This window comes from Haematobia irritans, chromosome 1, assembly GCF_050003625.1.
Source record: "Haematobia irritans isolate KBUSLIRL chromosome 1, ASM5000362v1, whole genome shotgun sequence".
NCBI classification, from domain to species: domain Eukaryota; kingdom Metazoa; phylum Arthropoda; class Insecta; order Diptera; family Muscidae; genus Haematobia; species Haematobia irritans.
The window spans coordinates 122,965,258-122,990,814 of NC_134397.1; the positions used below are offsets into that span (position 1 = coordinate 122,965,258).

At 33.6% G+C, this 25,557-nt stretch overlaps 1 protein-coding gene across 1 annotated transcript in view; it reads right to left on the bottom strand.

Moving 5' to 3' along the window:
* Positions 1-19,391, bottom strand: part of LOC142221773 (uncharacterized) — a 68,281-nt gene extending 48,890 nt beyond the window's left edge. The window contains exon 1 of the mRNA XM_075291575.1: positions 18,427-19,391. Coding sequence (XP_075147690.1) covers positions 18,427-18,514 — 88 coding nt within the window. The 5' untranslated portion in view covers positions 18,515-19,391. The remainder of the gene's footprint in view (positions 1-18,426) is intronic.
* Positions 19,392-25,557: the final 6,166 nt, after the last annotated feature.

Sequence of the window (25,557 nt, forward strand, 5' to 3'; positions counted from 1 at the left end):
AAAGTGGTGCAGGGTATAATATAGTCGGTCCCGCCCGACTTTAAACTTTCCTTACTGGTTTTTTACTAACATTGTGTTCCACCTCAGTGGATTAGCCGACTGAAATTTTAAGTCTACCTTTTTTTAAGAAGTCTAACAAATTTTGTCCAGATCGAATCAGATTTGAATGTATTCCCCTTTATATATAGCACCCAACACATTTGACGGATTTGTTATGGTATCGAAAATGTGGATCTACAAAGTGGTGCAGGGTATAATATAGTCCCGCCCGACTTTTGTACAGATCGAATCAGATTTGAATGTATTCCCCCTTATATATAGCACCCAACACATTTGACGAATTTGATATGGTATCGAAAATGTGGATATACAAAGTGGCGCAGGGTATAATGTAGTCGGTCCCGCCCGACTTTAAACTTTCCTTACATGTTTTTTACTAACATTGTGTTCCACCTCAGTGGATTAGCCGACTGAAATTTTAAGTCTACCTTTTTTTAAGAAGTCTAACAAATTTTGTCCAGATCGAATCAGATTTGAATGTATTCCCCTTTATATATAGCACCCAAAACATTTGACGGATTTGATATGGTATCGAAAATGTGAATCTACAAAGTGGTGCAGGGTATAATATAGTCGGTCCCTTACTTACTTGTTATTTATGGAAAAGTGTGCCACTTTTTTTAAACGAATGTACCACCCTTTATTGCGAGTGCCACTTTTCAGAAATTCTCAAAGGTAATTATAAAGAATCAAATAGTCAAGGAGGATGGATGGGCACAATATCTGTAGGCTCAAAATGGAAAGTGAACTCAATTATGTGAGCGTAATTACTCCAACCTTACATCTACGGATATGGGAGCAGACGGAGTATAATAGAAGAATTCAGCAACAGGTCGAAAAGCCTGTTGTCTTAGCGTAAACGAGGCACCCCTATGTATACTAGAATACACATGTGCCCGAGGCGACAGCGACGGCTGAGTATGAGCTTCTGATGTCAAAAAGGAATGTGGGCTTCTGGCGCTTGGGTGTAACTCCTATTCGGGTAGCCAGATCACAACACAATCCTGCAATGCAAAATCTGAACGATAACGCAATGTCTGAAATACATTTCAGAATGCGCCGGAAGAGATCCTAGCACCTATTGGAATGTTAAAATTTTAATTATTTCGGACTACACAATACCTGGGCACTCTGTAATTGTTGGCATGCCCGACTTTCATATAAATGATCTTGGATTCAATCCTAGTTTCAGCCGATCATCAAATTCATTTCATTTCTGCGCAACATCTCTAAATAGTTGAATAAGCCATTGGGAATCAGCTAAAAAAATGGGATCATTTTTTATAATTAGTTAAAATTAGAATCGGGCAGCACTCGTTGATAATATACACAGAAAACAGTAAACTGTTTTATAGGAAGATTGAACTACCTTGTGCGAAAATTAGACTAAATTGTACTCCACATTTTGAGATTTCTATAAAGCGTTGTTAAAACCAGGAAAATTAACTGCAATTTACTGAATTACACCCTCTCATAGAAGAAAAACTTAACTTAAAGTAAGGGAAAAAATCATTGGTGCCAAATTATGACCATTTTAACCATACAGTAGTTCATTATTACTATTTTTCGGAATGGTACGAAAAATTTCCTCTGCTTCAGTTCATATTGATCTTATGAGTACGGTCATTGAACTTTATATCCACGTTTAGTTCATAAAATGTTTGAGAGATACTGAAAAAAGGAAAATTTCATTGGGTTGCGGAAAATTTCGCAGAAATATTAAAATTAAAAAAAAATAAGTTAAATTTAGTGTTAGTTTAACTGCGGATTTTTTCTGTGTAGGATTTAAGGAAAGCTCGAAGTACTAACTATTTCACTATCACGTGATCCCTTGTCATTGAGCATAACATGGAATCGGGCAGCACTCAGTGATAAGAGAGAAGTTCACCAATGTGGTATCACAATGGACAGAATAGTCTAAGTGAGCCTGATACATAGGGCTGCCACATAACCTATCACGTGATATAAATGATACGGGACCTCACCGACCTTGGCTTTTCATTTTTGGATCCGTAACAAAACTTGTATTCGAATTGTTCTACTATTGCATAATCCTAAAAAAACAAAAATTTCTTTCAATGCAAAAATAGTAGAAAGATTTTTTTTATTTGCTCCCATCAACTTTCCAACATTTTATCACTTAATTTATTGCCTTATTTCAGACAATTGCTACCAACATCGAACTTTGAAGATTCCTTTGGAATGGGTTTTCGGATTGCCTCAAAAAATAATATTGTCAATGTCTTACTAAGTGGTCATGACTTGATATTATTGTAGACATTTTGTCTGTCTCGAGGATTTCATTTGTTCGTCTTTTGGGTGTGTACGTGAAAGGCTCGTAAATACCAGTGAGAATAATAAAACGCACGCAATTAACTGCGCACCCATTTCACAAAATTTTATTCATTAAAGAGCCCACAAGAATAAATTGCCCACCTCTAATTACATAATTGCTTTATTATGTAAATTTGCCAAGTATTTTATTTAGTTGGGAAATTTTTTAAATTTTGCATAAATTTGCATATAGAAATCAATATTTATACTGTTACTAGGTCTTGTTAGAAGATGGGGACTTTCATTCCATACTGCATGAAAAAATATTGTCATGAGGCCAAAGATTTCATGTCCTTATAATACGAATGAGAATTTTGATATAAAGTGTTTTTCTTTGTCCAAAAGTCGATAAACTTTTCAATGAAGTCGTTTTGTCCTTATAAATAAGTGATTCGTCTTAAAAATGGGTATCATAATATGACAGAAAATATTTTTGGACTAAGCTCAACTTGACTTTAATAAATCGGAAAATTCTTCAAAATTAATGGAATTGTCTTTAAATTTGTTGACTTTTTCTTGAGTTTAAAAATAGGATGTGGTTTTCAACACTTTAGTTTTCTACTTGAAACATAGCATACTTGAAATCTGAATGTAAGCTATCGTCAACAAGTTTTTGAAGAACTTTGATAGCAAAACTCAAGTTCAAAAGTTCTTTAAATATATCCTTACTTTAATTCTCTGCTTCTTTGGCCGGGATCAATACCAAAATCCTTAATGTAAAGACAAAATCTTTGGAACCGGATATGTTTTTTCAGAGTTAGCCTAGAAGCCTCGCACTTGCTTTATATTTAACCTATCTATCTATCTATGTCACGCTTACATTTGCTCAGATTCGTAGGCATTATAGTCCTCCAGAGTTTTAGCGGATATTGCCTTCTTCGAGAGCTTTCTAGAAGTTCCCTTCATACCACATAAAGACTTTGATCGCCAAGGTGGTAGAAGGTAGATCTTCTGCACAGTGCCCATGTTGGACTATCTTCAAGTATATACAGATGTAACTATGATCAGAAAATCTATGCCACTTGGATATATAATCAATCCGCCCCCAAATTCATAAAAATTCATTCATAAAAGTGAGAAAGCTTTTCATTAAACCTACACTGAAAAAAATATTGTCGTGAGGTCAAAAATTTCATGTCTTTAAAATACGAATGCAAATTTTGCTTAGCATTGAAGACACATTTCTCTAATATAAAGTTTTTTTCATAGTCCAAAAGTCGATAAACTTTTCAATAAAGTAGTATTGTCCTTATAATTAAGTGATTTGACTTAAAAATGCGTATCATAACATGAAAGAAAAAATGTTTGGGCTAAGGTCAATTTGACTTTAATAATTCAGAAAAATTCTTTAAATTTAATGAAATTGTCTTTAAATTTGTTGTCTTTTTGTATGTTGGCTACAAGGCAAAAAATCGTTCAAATATGGGACATGTTTTTCAACACTTTATTTTAAAGACGTTTTTTACTTGAAATATAGCATAATTTCTACTGGAAGTCGAGTCTTAATTTGGAAAATAAGGTTGTCCTTAACTCGTTTTTAAAGGACTTTGATAGCATATGAAGAAAAAAAAAGCTGAAAAAGCGAAAAATTAAAATTTGCTTCCTACGACGGCGGTTCGGAAAACGCTTGAGGTAAAACGCTTGCCAGCAAGGAATTTTTTTAGATTTGGGTAAAAGTCACTGGGAGCTAAATGCGGAGAATAAGGTGGGTGGTCCAGCAAGTCGTACTTTAATTCGTTGATTATAGCCATTGTTAAAACACTCTTGTGCGCTGGTGCGTTGTCTTGATGAAAAATTATTTTTTTGTGTTGTAAGCAAGGACGTTTTTCTCAAATTTGTACATTTAATTGATCCGAAAGGTTGCAATAGTACTCTGAAATTATTGTTTTACCCTTTTGCAGATAGTCAATCAATAAAATGCCTTTGAAGTCCCAAAAACCGTTGCCATAACCTTACCAGCCGATTGAATTGTTTTTGCCTTCTTTGGGGCACTTCATCCTGCTTCAGTCCATTGTTTGGATTGTTCTTTACTAAGGCCTTGAACACTTCACTGAAAGCTGCATGCCCTAGAGGGAAGCCAAGGGTGCAAAATCGACCACCATGGTGGTCTACGGAGTTAGGTAATATGAGGAAAACGTGCAGGAAGCTCTTTAATAAAGCAAAGTCCACCAGAGCTCCTGTGGATTGGGACGCTTACAAGAAGAATCTGAGAGGATACAAGCGAGAACTGAGAAAGGCTCAGCATAACTCTTGGAATGATTACGGCAGCAGCATTGAGAATACGACCGAGGCTTCCAGACTACGGAAGGTGATAGCACCCACGAACTCCGCTCCAGGTTTCATTAAAACATCGGAGGGCAATTGGACAACGTCCAGTGAGGAGACGCTGGAGGTACTATTGGACACACATTTTCCCGGAAATCAGACGGTTGAACCATGTACTGGCGGTGCCACAGTGGCTCATGGGTCGTTTCCTATCGAGGAAATTGTATCGGAATCTAGAATAAAATGGGCGTTAAATAGCTTTGGATCATTCAAATCCCCCGGACCTGATGGAATTACTCCGGCGGAGTTACAAGCGGTGGCTGACAGAATTATCCCCTGGTTGTCGGCGATATAAATAGGATGTATCAACTTAGCATATATTCCAGGAAAGTGGAGGGAATCAAAAGTCGTTTTCATACCTAAAGCGGGAAAAGACTCCCACTCAAATGCGAAGGATTTCCGACCAATCAGCTTATCATCATTTCTACTTAAGACTCTGGAGAGGATGATAGATATTTATCTTAGAACTAGCGTCGATTCAAGTTTGCTCTCGAAACGGCAACATGCATACTCGAAGGGCAGGTCTACTGAGACCGCATTACATGAACTAGTCAGCTTTATTGAAAGCTCACTATCTGTCAAAGAATACACAATCGTTTCTAGACATCGAAGGGGCGTTCAATAACGTCCATCCGAGCTCGATATTAAATGGACTAACAACTCTGAATGTTGATCCAGGTATACTTAGGCTGTTAGACGAACTTCTAAGGAAGAGACGCATTTCAGCCACACTAGGGCAAGCAAACATACAAAGGTATGTGAACAGAGGCACTCCCCAAGGAGGAGTTCTATCACCTCTTCTTTGGAATGTTGCTATAAACAACCTTCGGACTTCCCTAGAAAAAGAAAGGATAAAAGTGGTGGCATACGCAGATGATGTGACGCTAGCAGTCAGGGGAAAATTTCCATCCACAATCAGAGATATTATACAGAGAGCCCTCCGGATGACTGAGAAATGGGCGAAAGATAATGGTCTTGGGGTAAATCCTGCAAAGACAGAACTAGTCATGTACTGCAAAGATCGCAAAACTCCCACGGTTAGGCCTATTTCCTTAGGGGGTATGGAAATTCCCTTTAGTGAGTGTGCAAAATACCTTGGCGTTATTTTGGACAGGAAACTGAACTTTAAGCTTAATATTGAAGAAAGGGCGAGGAAAGCATCGGTAGCTTTATACTCGTGCAAAAAGGCAATAGGGAAAAAGTGGGGACTAAAACCAAAAATTGTGCATTGGCTATACACGGCAGTGGTTAGACCTATAATGCTATATGGTGTTGTAGCCTGGTGGCCGGCGCTTCACCAGCCAACAAGTTTAGACAAAGTTCAGTGTATGGCGTGTCCTGTCTTGCTGAATGCACCTGAGATACACAAGCTCAGGTGCATTCAGCAAGAAAGGAACAAATTCCCTTAATGTCATACTGCATTAAGGGAATTTGTTCCTTTAGACATTTTGGTCAAACAGTCAGCTTCAACAACGACTGTGCGGTTGCGCGAGCTATCGCTGTGGTCGGCAAAAAGTTACGGTCACAGTTCGGTCCTCAAAATAATGCCAGATGTGCCTAACGTAGTGGATTACACTTTGGCGAGACCACTTTTCGACAAAAAGTTTGAGACTCTAATTCCCAACAGTGAGGCGTGGTGTACACGGACCCCGGGGAATAAAAGATATATAGATTTCTACACTGATGGCCAAGTGGGTTTCAGAGTATATTCTAAAGATCTGGAACTTCGTATAGCGAAAAGATTACTTAATCACTGTAGTGTTTTTCAGGCTGAAATATTAGCAATAAGAGAAGTGGTGAATTGGCTGAGAAGTAATGCTCCAAGCAATATTGGCATTAACATATACTCAGACAGTCAACCTGCAATAAAATCCTTGGACTCTGTGTTCCTCAACTCGAAAACGGCGATCGACTGCCGCAAATCTCTCAATGATATGGCTGAGCAGCACAATATTCACCTAATATGGGTGCCTGGCCATAGGAACATACCGGGGAACTGCGAAGCAGATGAGTTAGCAAGGTTAGGAACTACCTTACATATTCCAGGGGAACTAGAATCTGTTGGTATGCCTCTGGCTACCTGCAAGCTCTTACTGCGTGATAAGGCTGTCATGATGGCAAATGTTCGATGGGAGAATTGCAAGAGTTGTAACGACACCAAGCAAATATGGCCCCATTTCAACTTAAACCGCACACTAGATATGCTAGTGTTCTCGAGACGCCAGATATCACTCCTGATATCTGCTATAACGGGTCGCTGCTTGATAGGCGATTTTGCAAAAACTATTGGTGCGAAGTGTAATGACTACTGTATGAGCTGTTATGATGCGGAGGAAAAGGAATCAATTAACACCTCTTGTGTGAGTGTCCTGCATTTTGTGTAAAGCGCAAGCAACTTTTAGGAGCATATAGCTTCAGATTACTGACGGATCTGGAAAACGTTAACTTAAGAAGTCTGCTAATGTTTTTGGAACAATCTGGTTGGTTCAACAAAAGAAAATAATCGAGAAGGTTCAGCGGTTAAAACTAGAAGTGACCATATGTAATAGGTACTTTTAGTTAATGTGGTATCACAATGGACTGAATAGTCTAAGTGAGCCTGAATCTTAATCGGGCTGCCACTTTAACCTAACCTAACCTTGGATTGTTCTTTTGTCTCTGGAGTATAGTGGTGGATCCATGTCTCATTAGCAGTTATGAAACGACGCTTAAAATCCATTTTATTTCGCTTAAAGCGATCCAAACAAGCTTGAGAAATGATCATTCTTATGCGTTTTTGATCGACTGTTAACAAATGCGGCACCTATCTTGCAGAAAGCTTTTTCATCTGTAGTTCTTCATGCAAAATTAAATGGACTTGATCATTTCAGATGCCCATGATATTAGCAATTTCACGCACTTCTATTCGTCGATCATTTAATACCATATCATGCACTTTGGCTACAATTTCTGTTGTTGCTGTTTTTGGACGTCCACTACGTGGTTCATCTTCAATGCTTGTACGACCACGTTTAAATTCAACAACCCAATTTTTTACTGTTGCGGGTGCGTCTTTTTTGAACACCTGTTTCTATATGAAGGAGTTGCCAGACAAAATTTAACATGTGTTCATAACAGAGATGGAAGTTTCCAAAACACTTAACTTTTTTCTGTTTATACCGAGCTTTTTGTGCTAGGCTAAGAAGTTTCCGAACTGCCCTCGTAGAAACAAGTACACAAACCCCAAATTTAAAAGAGAAATGTGTCTTAAAAGTATCCTTACTTGTATTCTCCGCTTCTTTGGCTCGGAATCAATACCAACATTTCGAAAATCTTTGGAACCGGACATCCTTTTTTTTTCAGGGTATGACAAATTTTTCATCGTCCAAAAAAAAAAGCAACAACAAAAATAATTATTATAAAAAACTGACTTTATTTTATCATTATTAAAACAATGAAGAATATTTCATTACGTTTAATATCATTTAGTTAATAACGTTTTGTTCATGTCTCCTTCATAATAAATTGATTTCAAGTGCATTGAGTTGAGTTAGTATGAACAATAAAATCACCATTGCATCATCATTAAATGTTCTACAATGTACATATGAAACATGTAAAACATGTTTGGTATTGCTTGATAGTTCTATTACCTCATTTGAATTGTTTTCTCCAATAAAATATGATATCATTTATTTTGAAATATTGTGGGTACATTGCATGTTCCAACAACTGGAAGTAAGCAATGCATTGTGGCAAAATTGCGAATGTTGAAAGCATTGTTGACTCAAGAATGAATACACAACGGTCTAATCCAAACTCATATATGCTCTACCATGGATATGTATTTTAATGATTCGATGTAGAAAATATCAATAGAAATAAAAAGAGCCGAAGTTTTCAATAGACCTGTTACAACTAAAGATCGACTTTTTATCCCATTCATTAGCGATCCTACCTTCTCAGATCTTCATTGTACCAATTTAAAAATTTATATTGTTAGAACAAATATTACACTGAAAAAACAGTGATCCCACCAGGAAGAAAACTTTCCGTTAATTTTAGAAAATTTTGAATATTTATAGAAAATTTTAACTAACCAGTATTACAAACGTTGGCATCACGCCGATGTCATACAAATAAATAAATATTTTTCGACAAATTCAAGAAAATTTATTAGATATAACTAAGTTTTTTCACTTGTTAAAGAAAATTTTGTAGTTTGAAGGAAAAACTTGGAGTTCAAAATTGCAAGAATGTCTTTAGTGACATACGAAGTTCATGATGGACGTATATTTGGTAAAATTTACAAATTTAAAGAAATTCTGAACTATTTTGTGGAAGACACGAATTTAGTTTATCTTTATGCTTCATTTGAGTATATTTTTTTCCTCGGTTTTAGTTAATTTAACTAACGTACACTAAAAATTATCAGAGTAAAGAAAACTTTCTCCAAACATAATCATTCCATGAACTAAAATAAAGTTAATTTGGCTTTAGTGAAATAGAGAGTTCACTTTTTTTTTGAGTGTAGGATGTATTTAATATGAATTGAGACAACAATAAAATTTTATTAATATAACGAAACATTTTCATAGGAAAACGAACAAATACGTTTATGAAACAACTCGAGACCGCACGCATAGAAGGAATACGATAAACTCATAGAGCAAAATGTTATTTTTGGATGTGGAACATTGTATATTTTTGCCGCAAAATTGTTATTTTCTGGTTTCATGGTTGCGACAAAAATGTTAAATGTTTACCGTCCAAAAATGATATTTTTCGCTAGGAGTTGATCATATTCCTTCTCTGGGTGTGGTACCCGACAAGCCACTGATAACATACGTATGGACTAGGGTGTCCATTTAACCTTTTTTAAATCGAGTATATCCGACAATCTAATTTTTGTAAAAGCTGGTTTTCGGTCCATCTCAACAATGTTAATGACATTTCTAAGTTATTCAAAGCTTCTTTAAGTAGTTTCAATGAAATGTGGAATGCCGTTTGAACTCGTCTATGCAAAAAAACGAGATCCCTTGTCATTGAGTTAAACATAGAATTGGGCAGAAATGATTGATAAGAGAGAAGTTCAGCACATTTGGTGTCACAATGGTTAAGTGAGCATAGAATAATTGGCTGCCACCATAAAACTAAACTTGCTACTATGTTACACTGCTTTTACTGGGCTTTTCGGCGGATTATGAAAGCCTTCAACATCTCGCTTAAACATAGGTTAGGTTAGGTAATGTGGCAGTCCGATGTATCAGGCTCACTTAGGCTATTCAGTCCATTGTGATACCACATTGGTGAACTTCTCTCTTATCACTGATTGCATGTTAAGCTCAATGACAAGGGACCTCCTTTTTATAGCCGAGTCCGAAAGGCGTTTCACATTGCAGTGAAACCACTTAGAGAAGCGTTGAAAACCTCAGAAATGTCACCAGCATTACTGAGGTGGGATAATCCACCGCTGAAAAGCTTTTTGGTGTTCGGTCGAAGCAGGAATCGAACTCACAACCTTGTGTATGCAAGGCGGGCATGCTAACCATTGCACCACGGTGGCTCCCTCGCTTAAACATAACACCCGAACTGAAACATGTACAGTCTAGGCGTGTATACATTTGTATCTGGCGTTTTCTTTTCAATGACTCTATTGATCAAGTTCCTTAATCTACTTTTTCCATTAAGCTCGGATAATAATTAATTGTAAATTAAGATATCACCAAAATATTTCCAATTAATTGAAGATGAAATCGTAATTAATTTGAAATAGTTGAAAAATTTATAAGAAAGCAGAAACTCCTATAAAATTACAAGAAAATTGTTAAAATAATTAACAATAATATCACAAATAATTTATTGCCTCAATTAAACAATTAATTCAGTTTTGCGACCAAAATCAATTAAGTTTTCAATTGAACCAATTAAAAAAGTGCTAAAGAAATCAAGTAATTTTTTAAACAAGTTTATTTTTTATTTCTAGATAAATCTGTGGTTGTTTTTCCATTTCTAAGGCAAACAGATTTTTTCCTGATTCAATCACAAAATTTTTAATTGAAATTGTTTCAATCACAAAAATGATAGTATCAATCACAGAATTAATTGGAAACTACAAATGTTCTTAATTAAAAAAAATAATTAATTTCTTCGGAAATATCAAATAATTTTTTAACTGGTTCAAACGTAATTAATTTTTATCAATTAATTATTATAGTAATATTAATTTATTAATAATTATTTTACTTACTTTATTTTACAAATAATTTTCTTGTAACTTTTATAGAATTTAGCAATTTTTATTCATTTTCCGATTATAATTATATTTGTATTTTGTTGGTAATGAGTTTATTTACCAACAAATAATGTTTCAATAATTTTTTTAAGTATTCTCTACTTTGATCAAAACTTTACTTGAGATAATTAATATTTTAATTAAAAATGCAAATCATTTTCTTAACTGACATTATTTTATTCATTTGACTAAGAAGTAAATTATATTATATCATTATATTTTTTTGTATACACATAATGAAAATTCAATACAATAAGGAATAACTTAGTGGTATTTATGAATTTGTTTCTTAGGCCCAATTTTAATGACATATTTTTTGTTAACATTACAAAAAAACATTTCAGTGTAAATTAAATAAAAATAATATAATGTATATAAATAATAAAAAGATATTCACATAAATTACACTAAATTAAATTAAAGTAAATTAATTGAATTAAATTATATTGTGCTGTGCAGGGGAACTAGAATCTGTTCGTAAATTAAATTAATTTAAATTCAGCTAAGCCAAATTATATTAAATTAGTGTAGATTTAATGTGATTAATTTAAAAAAAAAAGAATAATGTAATGTAAATAAATAATGTACGAGTACAATTATATAATAACCATCTAAATCAATTTACTATAGATAAACATATAATAAAATTATTTATAATAAATAACATTAAATTAATTGAATTAGATTATACTATGTTGTGTAGGGGAACTAGAATGTTGATAAAATAAATTAAATTAATATAAATCAAATTATATTGAATTAATATAAATACTATTGTTTTGATTTCAGCTTAAATATTTTTTTTATTTCTATAAAAAATTGATTCATGAGCAGAATGCTTAACTTGGATGGACAGCATGTAACATCTTTGTCACATCTATATTAATTTCTCGCAAATTGTGTAGGCAAGCATATGTATGTTTGCGACAAAAATGTTAGAAAACTATTCCGAATATTTGGATGCCAGCAATCTTATTTTAAGTGTATTGTATCGACTTTCTGTAGAATTATATTTTAGTTGTTCGAAGTCATTTCTTTGTATACATACAACAAAAAAATTATCCTTGAAAAGTAATACAACATTTTACCAGATATGTGAACATTCGAAAAATGTTCACATATTTGTAAATTGTGTCTGTTTTCAACTTCATATAGAGCTAAAACCATTTAAAAAAATTTTAACTCCATGTTTCCTCCAAAATATGTAATTTTCTTAACAAGAGAAACAAACTGATATTTTTGATAAATCTTCTTCAATTTGACAAAAAAAATATTAACCTATTTGTATGATGTTGTAATTAGTAAAATATTTAGTTTAAGCTACTAAGCTTAACCAACAGAGGAAAAGTATGTTTGTTAAAGTTATTTGAGCAAAGCCCTTTAGACTGCACCCAGAGAAGGAATATGATCACCTCAAACATGTTTTAGGAGCAAAATGTTATTTTTGGGTGGTGACCATGTAACATGGTTTTCGCAACCATGTTATTTTCACGGAAATCATGTATCTGATTTCGAAAAGCAGGTTATATTTGACAAGAAAATAACATTTTAGTGACAAACATGTTACATGGTTACCATACAAAAATAACATTTTGCTCTTGAAACATGTTTGAGGTGATCATATTCCTTCTCTGCGTGTGCAAGATGGATGAATGGCCGTTTCAGAACTACTACATCCTCCTCTACTTGCAGCAAAGCTATTAACGAATTATCAGAATAGATTCGTATAATTCACTGAGCCCAAAGTGAATTATACTTCAACCTCCCGAAAAATTAATATAAATAAATATAATGTAATGTAAATAAATAATGCAAGTAAATGACCTAAAAATACAAAAACATAATTTGTACTAAATTAAACTAAAGTAAATTGGATTGAATTGTATAATTTTAACTCTGGGTTTTAATATCCATGGTTTCCAGTACAACCATTTTCTATTCGTACAAGGATACTCTTTTCGTATTTCTATTGAAAAGAAATCCCATTCCTTTCGTAAACAAATATTTATGGAGCATTTCATTCTTCGTACCAATATTAAAGTACCAATTTATCTTTTTTTGTTTATTTTGCTAACTAATAGTGACATAAATAATTTCGAAATCCTCCCAATTGTATTCATCCATAGTTGCTTGGCACGGACACATGGTGTATACACTGCCACGTACTAAGTGCTTCCTTTATTCTTGTCGTAGACAATAACAAATTGCGCAATGCAATGGCCATACATCATTTCTGGAATAACTACTCACACTAGAAAAGATTTCTATCACATTCAAAACAGGTAAACAATGTATGTTGAAGTCATTGGCTCACTTCCTTCCCTTGGGGACTGAAGCAAGGATTTCTGTGTTCTAGAGCTAAATCGTGACACGTTGTCAATGTTTTAACAAATCTTTGTTACGTAGCACACGATTGCTGCTCCCACACTTGATCGACCTTGAATAACGATGACTTTGTTAATCTGACTGAATGAAAACTAGGGTAAATTCTTTGAAAGGATATGTGTAAACAATAATCAAAGCGAAATATATTAGGTGGAAAGTGTGTGTGTGTGTGCGTAAACTATAAAAACTAGAGATATAATATAACTTAAAGAATTATGGTTAATATTTCAAAAAATGATTAAATTTGAAATTATAATAAATTTGTGGTATTTTATTGTTTGTATATGATATCACTTTCTCATCTTTAATTCAATTGGTGCAAAATGATTAATTTAAATTTTGGAATAACTACCCTAAAGTCGGCCGGCCGGTAATTGTATTTTGGATCAAAAAATCTATAGGTTGAAATATAATATTGAATGGTCAAATGTCATACTTATCTGTACATGGACTGTATCAATAATAACCTCAAACAAAAGCTCAATACAAAATATCTATAACTATTTTAACGTTATAGCCGAACCGCAAGGTTCGGCCAGTCAGAATCTTATGTACCCTCAACCATGGATTGCGTAGAAACTTCTTCTAAAGCCTGTAATCCACAATTGAATTACTTGGGTTGTGGTAACACTTGCCGATGGCAAGGTATCTTAAAACTTCTTCTTAATTGTAAGTTAGTCCATATGGGGTATATTAGTGTGCACGTGACACGAAATTGTCGTGACTCACGAAAATTTTCATGACTCACGCGTGAGTCACGCACAAGGCAACGGCGTCAGTGTGTGTGAGCCAGATTAACAAACCAAAATGTCGTGCGTGATCGTGAGTCACGAAAATAATATCTTCATGAGTGTGCGTGAGTATTAACAGTTAAACTCATTTACAATTTAATGACACCTGGGATGTTAAGAGTTTAATAACGCTCTCGATTTAAATAATGCTCATGTTTTCAGACACGTCGCTAAGGTAAATTACTCATAAAATTATTCGTGAGTCACGACATTTTTCGTCAGTCACGATATTTTTCGTGAATCACGACGTTTTCGTGCGTGAGTGTGCGTGAGTACAAATTTCCTTTTCGTGAGTGTGCGTGAGTCCTACCAAACAATATCGTGCGTGGGTAAGATTTTATAGTTGTGGCGCGTGAGCGTGCACACCTCTAGTATATACAAAAAAGGCAGATTAAATACCTACACCCTCAAAAAAAATCGCTTCTTTAACATATGTTCCAAACATATTTTGCAGGAAGCACATATATTATTGGATACTGCCGAAACATTAATATGTTTGTTTTATGTGAACATATCATATGTTTGGAAGCATTTTGAGCCCAAAAATATTATATGCTTGGAAGAATTTTTCCCAAAGACGATTGTGCTCATTGCCTAACATACTCGTAATTTTCACTTCCTCGAAATATTTTAGTTCTTGGCACTTTTTTCTGTAATACAAATAATGTTGAAGAAATTATTCACTTTTATAAATTTTTAAATTTTACCTTTCGCCTGCGCGGAGAATCGAACCAAGGACTATACAGTTTGTAAGCCAACAAACTACCCACTGGACTACGTAGCTGTTATAGTCACCAGTAGATAATTATCGTTATAAGTTACACTTATATAACATAGTTTTCAGCGCCCACGAGCCCATGCAAACATAACATTATTTAACAGAAACATACATTTGTTTGCCACGTGGACTCTCCCGTCAACTCTCCCGGTTTCCATCTCTATTTCTTTCTCTATACTCTCTCTGTCGCTTTGAATAAAATATCACAACATATGTATGTTTAGTCGAAATTTGTAAATGTATATATGTTTGCATTCACACATATGATTTTTATGAAACATTCATGCCCCAAACATAATATATTCTAACATATTAACATAGATGTCCCAAACATTTAGTGTTAGTTTAGGAACATTCCTTGTTTGCACTTAAATATATTTTGTTTTAAAATTGTGCCCGAAACACATTTTGTTTATATCGGAACATATGAAAAACATATTTTTCTAAGAGTGTATATAATTCAGTTATTGATCGGAATAAACAGGGGAGTCTATAAAACATTACGGACCTATATGATTCAATTTTTGTACGGTTGTTAAAGACCAATTTTTACATGGTTGTTAGGGGCTATGTACACCACGCACCAAATCTCAAGCGGATCGGTTGAGATTTGGTTAATATTTGTGACCAGAATCTTGTAAATAACAAATACATGGACAGACGGACGGCCAAGGGTAAGATTGACTCAGGAGGTATTTCTGAGTCGATCACTTTGGTGTTTAGGGTACACTCAAAAAAAATTACTTGAATTCAAAGACATTTGCCTTCCCTTAAGGATTTTGGTATTGATTTTTCAGGTTTAGTTTGCAACATACACTCTTAGAAAAATATGTTTTTCATATGTTCCGATATAAACAAAATGTGTTTCGGGCACAATTTTAAAACACAATATATTTAAGTGCAAACATGTAATGTTCCTAAACTAACACTAAATGTTTGGGACATCTATGTTAATATGCTAGAATATATTATGTTTGGGGCATGAATGTTTCATAAAAATCATATGTGTGAATGCAAACATATATAAATTTACAAATTTCGACTAAACATACATATGTTGTGATATTTTATTCAAAGCGACAGAGAGAGTATAGAGAAAGAAATAGAGATGGAAACCGGGAGAGTTGACAAAAGATATCAACATAACACAGCGAAAGAATCAAAAGAGAACAATTTCTGTGAAACCGCTTGTATGTTGTTTCGGAAAACTGTTCTATGATAAGGCCAAAAATTTGATATGCTTATGTCTAAATATTATTTAATTTGAATAAAGAGAATGGACATTCGGAAAAACAAACAGCATATGTTTTCGCCTTGAGAGCAGCATTTTATGTATGTGTGGACATGTGTTTTGTGTATCATTTTGGCATTATGGGCACAATTTTTTTCTTGGGACAGTAAAATGAAATAAGGAGGAAATAGTGAAATATTACACAGTAAAATGTATAAAAACAAAGTTTAGTTCCTCTTTATTAATAAGTAGTCCACGAGGAGTTGACGGACACCTGCAAACATAAAAGCGGGCATTAATTTCGAGTTTTGCAGCTAAAACAATTTAAAAAGTTTATTTTCTTTAAAATGAATTATTAAAGAAAAATAAAAGGCATTTTAGAGCTATGCTAGTAAAAAACTGTTCATAAATTTATGTTTATATTATAAAATTATTTATGTATGTTTATACTCGACTCCACGTTCTTCTTTTGTTAGAGTTTTTGAATTCCTTCCAAATTTTAAAGTTTTGTACCAAAAACAATTTTTTGTTACAAAATTGTTATTTTTGCAAAAAAAAAAATAATATTTTATCCAAAAATCAGTCAATTTCGTTTATATCAAGCACTGTTACTGACTACAAATCTTTAATAACCCACATTTCGAAGTTTCATTATAAAAATTTAATATAGTATAAATATAAATGTGTAAATTAAACAAAAAAAAAGTGTTCGGTTGGAGCAGGGATTTAACCCACGACCCTTTGCATGCAAGGCAGACATGCTAACCACTGCTCCGCGTGGCAAACAAATGTATGTTTCTGTTAAATAATGTTATGTTTGCATGGGCTCGTGGGCGCTGCAAACTATGCTATATAAATGTAACTTATAACGATAATTAACTGCTGGTGACTATAACAGCTACGTAGCCCAGTGGATAGTGTGTTGGCTTACAAACTGTACGGTCCTCGGTTCGATTCTCCGTGCAGGCGAAAGGTAAAATTTAAAAAATTTATAAAAGTGAATAATTTCTTAAACATTATTTGTATTACAGAAAAAGGTGCCAACAACTAAAATATTTCGTGGAAGTGAAAATTACGAGTATGTTAGGCAATGAGCACAATCGTCTTTGGGAAAAATTATTCCAATCATATATCATTTTTGGGCTCAAAATGCTTCCAAACATATAATATGTTCACATAAAACAAACGTATTAATGTTTCGGCAGTATCCAATAATATATGTGCTTCCTGCAAAATATGTTTGGAACATATGTTAAAGAAGCGATTTTTTTTGAGGGTGTAGAAGATTACATTTTGCCACCTTTGAGTAAGATCGGTTATTTTAATAAATATATGGAAACTATAACTAAATCTGATCCAATTTGCTATTTGTTTATACTATTTGTCACTAAATATTATACCAACATTAAATCTGATGTCAATGATATTTTGCAGACTTGAAGGTTGCTGAAAAAGATTACCTTGTGGCAAATTTGACAACAATCGGTAAGTAATGATTCAATTTATCGAAATCAGGCGATTCATTATATTGGAGGTATATCTAAGTATGAACCAGTTTCAATATCTTGCGCACAGACGCACGGACACCTAGCACTTAGGAGGTGGTTCTGAGTCGCTCGGCATATATAATTTAAGGGGTATAAAATCAATATTTCTGGTAAGCATATTTTCTTGCACATCATTATTATTATACCCTGCACGCAAAGAAAGTAACGTTTGGAAAGCGGATATCCCAAACGTAGTTCTTCGAAAAGTTCGAACCTTTATCACCATAAAACAATTTCTGTTACAAAATTTTTATTTTTTGAAAAAAAAATACTTTCCAAAATTACAATCCATTTCGTTTATATCAACCGCCGTTATTGTCTGGCCTCACATAGTTTCAGACTTCATAGTACCTATAGTATCATACAACGCCGAACATCAGTCTTTCCTTAAAAACAAGTTTCTTTACATCGACTTATGTATGCCCAACACTGTGGTCAATAAATAGAAATGCTTGGGTGTGCGTGACTTATTTTTATATAAATATTAGATTACGATATTATTTATATAATAATATTTTTTGGGTGTGAACTAAAATTTGTATTAAAAAGGTCAAACTCTTTTAATTCAACTCAATTTTTTGAGTATATCTACACAAAAAATAAGAAAATGTAGATTATGCAGATCACGTTTTCTTTATTCCAAACTTGTCATTGTTTTATCTTGGAACAAAAAAAAAATAAAAATCCTTTTTTGTACTTACACTCGTATTGTTGCAGACTTTGTTGGGCTTCTTTGCTGAGCATTTGAAATCCAGAACGGTGGAGTTTTCTTTTTCTGACAGCTTTCATGATTTTTTTGTTTAAATTTAAATTTGTATTTAGAGGATATATTTGTAGCTGATTTGTATTAGATAGGAAAGTAGATGGGGCAGCTTATGTGACAGCTGAAGCAGTTTAAGTTTCGTTGAAAATAAGTGCACTATTTTGTTTGGTCATATTACTATTTTTTAATTTATTATGCGTTTTAATTCATAAGTTTTTTTTTTAATAATTTAATCTTTTCCCCATAATCCAAATTGGTGTATTTACAAAATACAAAGAATGAGCAAAACAGCTACACAAAATGTTAGCACTTGTGTTCTCATCTTAACTTCCTTCCGTTTTCTGTTTCACTCTCTAGAGAATTTGGAACAACACTGAACTAGGGTTGGCCTATTGTTTTGTGAATTATTTTAATTTTGATTTTCTTTTTGACAATTCACTAACAATTCAATTCAAAAAAAAATATATCTAACACTATTTGAAATATTTGAATCTATGTGAATATCGAGATATTCACATACAAATGTACTCCAATATGGATATTTATGGACAAATACGGAACTGCTAATGATGATTACGATGATGTATATACTTTATTCGTTTCTTAATTACATCGATTTGAATTTGAATTCAAATATAAAAACGTTTAGTGCGGGAGATTATTAACCACCAACCGACAATTGTTTAACCATAATCGACCTAGACCAACCGACAATGACGACTCTATGACTAAAGAGACAACAGCGACGACAACGACTACGACGATGTTGTTGATGATGATGATGATGACGAGGATTACTAGAATAAAAGGCAGCAGTGGTATTTGTGGCCGAGGCAGTTAATTGCGGCGGTATCCAATGATTACTTCAAGACGCGTTGTATCGCTTTGAGCATTTGTCGTCGACTAAATTCTGCTCGAAATTTAACAGAGAACACCAGAGACCAAATGAGCCAAACAGTCAGCCAACCAGCTGTGTGTAACCATTCGAAGGCATTCGCATACCATCTATTTATCCATTCATAAATAAGGACGGAGGAAAATACAGGAAAATCCTACAGCTGAGAATAACTACAATGGTGACAGCGGCAGCGACGCAAATACCTCCCAATGCCACTTACAATGGGGAAATAGAACTAAACTGACGATCTGCTCCTTTGAACCGAATAAAATGGCAAAGAGGTTAACAAACATTGGTTTGTGCCACTTGATGTTAGTACTGGATGGATGTAGATGACTTTGTTTTGGTAGTCGTTTCTCTTTGTGTATACCCTACATCATATCATAATGAGTTACCATGTCTTTTGTAACATCTTGAAATATCACGTTGGCGCTCATGCTAACCATTGCACCAGGATATATATCGTGGTGCAATGTTTAGCATGAGTATACACACAAAACAATAATTTTTGTATTCAATCACGAAATTAATTGATCGAATTAATTCTTAATAGAAATGTCTTCAATGAAATGATAGCATCAAATTTCAACAGGGCATTAAATTTTCCTGGTTTTAATCAGGGCTGTGGAGTCGAGTCAATTTTGCTCGACTCCGACTCCAGCATTTCTTATTAGCCTCGACTCCGACTCCGGAGTCGACTCCAGGTGGTGTACCTAAATTTCATTTTAATTTCTAATAGTAATTTTAAGGTATAGTGTTCCAAAAATAGACCGTATATGTTCAAAAGAACTCTAATTTTAAGTTTCGATACGACTCGACGACATTTTAGCATTTTAGGGATGTAAAGAACTCTACATTTTAATTTCAGGCCTATAAATTAAAATACGTCATAAGACTATATAGAGACCACATCAAAATATGGCTAGATAACAACAATGAATTTATAAAAACACAAAATTTCAAAAAACAACTAGGCTTCCAAGTAAACTAACTAGGCTTAAAGTAAAAATCCTGGTATTGGTCTATATAGCCACTTTATAAAAAATAAATCTATATAAAAAAAGAAAAATACACAAAAATCAAAATTTTGGGCTACTCAGATAGAAAGTTTAGATGTTAAAAAATGTAATGTGTCGGATATATAAAACAAACATAAACTGCCAAAAATTAGGACGGGCGGAATTTTAAATAACCACTATCATACAACAGATGACAGGAATAGCTGCACTGAAAAAAAAAACATGCTCGGTTCTAGAGATTTTGTCTTTACTTTAAAAATGTTGGTATTGATTCCTAGCCACAGAAGCGGAGAATACAAATAAGGATACTTTTAAGACACAATTTTGTTTTAAATTTGGTGTTGAGTACTTGCTTCTAGGAAGAAAATTTTAATTTTTCGTTTGTTCAGCTTGTTTTCTTCATATGCTATCAAAGTCCTTTAAAAACGAGTTAACGACAACTTTATTTTCCAAATTCAGACTCGACTTTCAGTAGAAATTATGCTATTTATGTTTCGGGTAAAAAACGTCTTTAAAATGAACGTATCTTATATTTGAACCATTTTTTGCTTTGTAGTCAAGATGCAAAAAGACAACAAATTTAAAGACAATTTCATTAATTTTAAAGAATTTTTCTGAATTATTAAAGTCAAGTTGACCTTAGCCCAAAAATGATTTCTTTCGTGTTATGATACCCATATTAAAATTTGCATTCGTATTTTAAAGACATGAAATCTTTGATCTCACGACAATATTTTTTCAGTGTGGACAGTTACGAATATTGAAATTTTCGCATTTATTTATGGATCTCAAATAACTCTAAATTCAACATTTCTGGCAAATCTTATTAAAATTGTAGACTGGGAAAAACGTCTTAAACAAATCGGAAGATGGGTTTTTATGTAGGTGCTATATCACAAAATTGTCCGGTATAACCCATCTTCGAACTCGACATGCCTGCTAAAAATTCAGAACGTTACGTTCTACTGCTATATTGCCTTAAAATTTGGCTTTTATTAAGAGATAGGGTCAAAAATCGATGTTTTAATATGTTCAAAATGGACAATACAATTGATCAATTCAGCCCATATTCTAGTAAAACCTAATTTTTATATCACCGTGAAATTTCACTCATAAAATATACTTTGAATGGCCTGAAATCCAGTACTTCGTTTTACGTTTTTCGATTAAAAACCCAAATAGAATCTTATTTGCCGAAATATTTCTTTAGTTACAAAGATGTGAAGTGTTTTTCAATTTTTATTTCGCCGGAGTCGGAGTCGAGTAAAATTTCTACGACTCCGGCTCCGACTCCAGCAAAATCTTCAGACTCCGACTCCACAGCCCTGGTTTTAATTACGCTTTTGGATCGCCCTACGTAGTTCATTCTTCCTATAAAACAGTTAACTTTTTTCTGTGTAATGTTTACAATTACATATTAAAAAATTTTGGGGTGCCTCGTTCATGTGCCTGACACATACAAAAACAAGTAAGGAAAGTTTAAAGTCGGGCGGGGCCGACTATATTATACCCTGCACCACTTTGTAGATCTAAATTTTCGATACCATATCACATCCGTCATATGTGTTGACTTCTACAAAATCTATAGACTCAAAATTTAAGTCAGCTAATGCACTAGGGTGGAACCCAATGTTAGTAAAAAATATGGGAAACATTTAAATCTGAAGCAATTATAAGGAAACTGCGCAAAATTTTATTTATGATTTATCGCTCGATATATATGTATTAGAAGTTTAGGAAAATTGGAGTCATTTTTACAACTTTTCGAGTAAGCAGTGGCGATTTTACAAGGAAAATGTTGGTATTTTGACCATTTTTGTCGAAATTAGAAAAACATATGTATGGGAGCTATATCTAAATCTGAACCGATTTCAACCAAATTTGGCAGGCATAGCAACAATGCTAATTCTACTCCCTGTGCAAAATTTCAACTAAATCGGAGTTAAAAATTGGACTCTGTGGTCTTATGAGTGTAAATCGGGCGAAAGTTATATATGGGAGATATATCTAAATCTGAACCGATCTCAACCAAATTTGGCACGCATAGCTACAATGCTAATTCTACTCCCTGTGCAAAATTTCAACTAAATCGGAGCAAAAAATTGGCCTCTGTGGTTATATGTGTGTAAATCGGCCGAAAGCTATATATGGGAGCTATATCTAAATCTGAACCGATTTCAACCAAATTTGGCACACATAGCTACAATCCTAATTCTACTCCCTGTGCAAAAACTCCCTGGGTAAAACTCTGGCTTCTGGGACCGCATTAGTCCATATCGGGCGATAGATGTATATGGGAGCTATATCTAAATCTGAACCGATTTCAATAAAATTTGGCACACTTGACTATAGTACTAATTGTTCTTCTTGTGCAAAATTTTAAGCAAATTAGGGTAAAACTCTGGCTTCTGGTGCCATATAAGTCCATATCGGGCGAAATATATATATGGGAGCTATATCTAAATCTGAACCGATTTCATCCAAAATCAATAGGGATCTATTCTGAGCCAAAACACATACTTGTCGATTGGACTAAAACTGCGACCTAGACTTTGATTACAAAAATGTGTTCACGGACAGACGGACATGGCTATATCGACTCAGGAGCCCACCCTGAGCATTTTTGCCAAAGACACCATGTGTCTATCTCGTCTCCTTCTGGGTGTTGCAAACATATGCACTAACTTATAATACCACAGTGTGGCGCAGGGTATAATGAATGCAAGCACATTTATCCACAATAAAATATGTCTCTCAAGTAAAGCGCCATTTGCTTGTATTTGATTCTCTCACTGTGCAATGTTGTAGTTTTTCGTTATCTACCTCATTCACCGTCTTTATCCTTTTTTCTCTATTCTCTCGTGCTCTCTGACGTTTCTAAACATATACGAAATTTCTAAATTAATATATGTATGCATCAAGAGGCGTTTTTTTTATTTTGAAATGTCCCAAACATAATATGTTCTGACATATTAACATATATGTTCCAAACATGTTATACTAGTTCACGAACATTATATGCTTGCACATAAAAATAATGTGCTAAAAAATTGAGTTCCAATTATATAATATTTTTTGTCCGCGCAGAAATATTCCATTTTGGTTATTCATCTGGCATGTTAATGAGCCTCTCCCAAAAAGTTGATATGCTTAAGTCTTAACTTAAGTCTATGATGATCAGAGATGGTCTGTCGTAAACTGTAAGGTATTTGACACTCATTTAGGACGTATTTTACCATACATCAAAAACGTCGTAAACCTTCGTAGTTTTTGACAATTGATGACAATGAACGCCTTTTTCATATAAAAAAATATATGTATGTTAGTAAGAAAATATAGGCGTACTACTCCCAGTTGGATTTCAATTAACCGTATTAAAATCGGGTTCATTAATCTGCGTAGTTGATTCTTATGCCCACACGTTGTACCTAAATCCGATTTTTGTCACAATAATTTTCACGGTTTCAGCAATTGGAAAACGCGTTGCATTCAAACATTTCAAATTGCTTTTGATTTAAAATTTCCAAATATTATATTATAAAAACTTCTAAAATATTTCTATATGAGGTTTTTCATTTTTATGGGAGCCACCGTGGTGCAATAGTAAGCATTACTTCCATATAAAAGATCCTGAACAAGAAAAAAAAGTAAACTGTTTTATAGCAATAATAAACTACCTCGTGCGAAAATTGAACTAAATTATACTCCACATTTTGAGATTTCCACAAAGCGTTGTTAAAACGAGGAAAATTTAATACTCTGGCGTACTTTTTAATTACAACTCACGAAATTACACCCTCTCATAGAACAAAATGAAGTAGAAGTAAAGAAGAAAATCATTCGCGCCAAATAATGACCAGTAGTTGATTTTTTCACTTTTTTTTGGGGAATGCTATTAAAATTTTCTTTTTCGTTAGTTCATATTGAACTTATGTGTACTTTATACTCACGTTTAGTTCATAAAATATTTGAGACATACTTAAAACGAGAAAAATTTCATTGGGCTGTGGAAAATTTCGAAAAAAAATAATAAAATTTAACTTCAAACAAAAATTTTTTGTAATAAAAATAAGTTAAAATTAGTGTTAATTTAAATACGGAATTTTGGGTTCAATCCTAGCTTTGACCGAACACCAAAAAGATCTGCAGCTCTCAGTGATAAGAGAGAAGTTTACCACCACGGTATCAAAATGGAAAAAACTGACTGCCACTATATCTCACCTAGCCTAAGGGTGAATTTGAAAAGAAGATTTCATTAAATTATGCCGTGGCTGATATGTATTGCAACCAGCTGAGAGATTTATTACAGTGACAGTTCATTCATGTTTGCCGAGAAAATAGCATTGTTGCGACAAAAAATGCTCCATATTCCCCGTCCAAAAATAACATTTTGCTCTTGAAATATGTTTGGGGTCATCATATTCCATCTGCGTGTACGTTCAAATTCAAACATTTATTTAACCAATTAAGCCTAAGCCAAACTAAATTGTAAAATTATGTTAAATAGTTTAATATTCTTTAAATTAATATTGATTTAATGATAAATGAAATCAATTTATATTCAGTTAAATTAAATGATTAAATAATTCAAATAAATAAATTAATAGCAATATGGGATCTTATCTAAACATTTTAAAAATTTCAATTACATATCTTAATATTTCGAATACATAGCGGAGGGTATATAAACTTCGACCAGACCGAACTTAGCGCCGTTTTTTTTATTTATTTTCACCAACTTACGCTCATTTTCAACCAACAAAATAACTCTCGTTTTAGTTTTCATTTATCTTTTCTGCTCTGTTTGTTTTTGTTATTGTTATTGTCCTATACAGTAGGTGACATGGATGGCGTCAGCTGTGCTAGCTGGTGCTCCATTTTCCTTTCGAAGGAGTGTTAGTAGATGAACGATGGTGGTGGTGGTTTAGGTGGCCAACAAACTACTTTGTGGACATGTGGCTGAATATGAAATCTAAAATGAGTTGCTACGAGGGTCACAAAACTGGGAAGATATCAGCAAACCTTCTTCTTCTGTTTAGACACACCGAAAAATTTTCCGTAGTTATACTAACGCTTAATTTAACTTATTTTTACTGCACAAAAATATTTGTATGTAGTTGAATTTTATTATTTTTTTCGAAATTTTCATAGC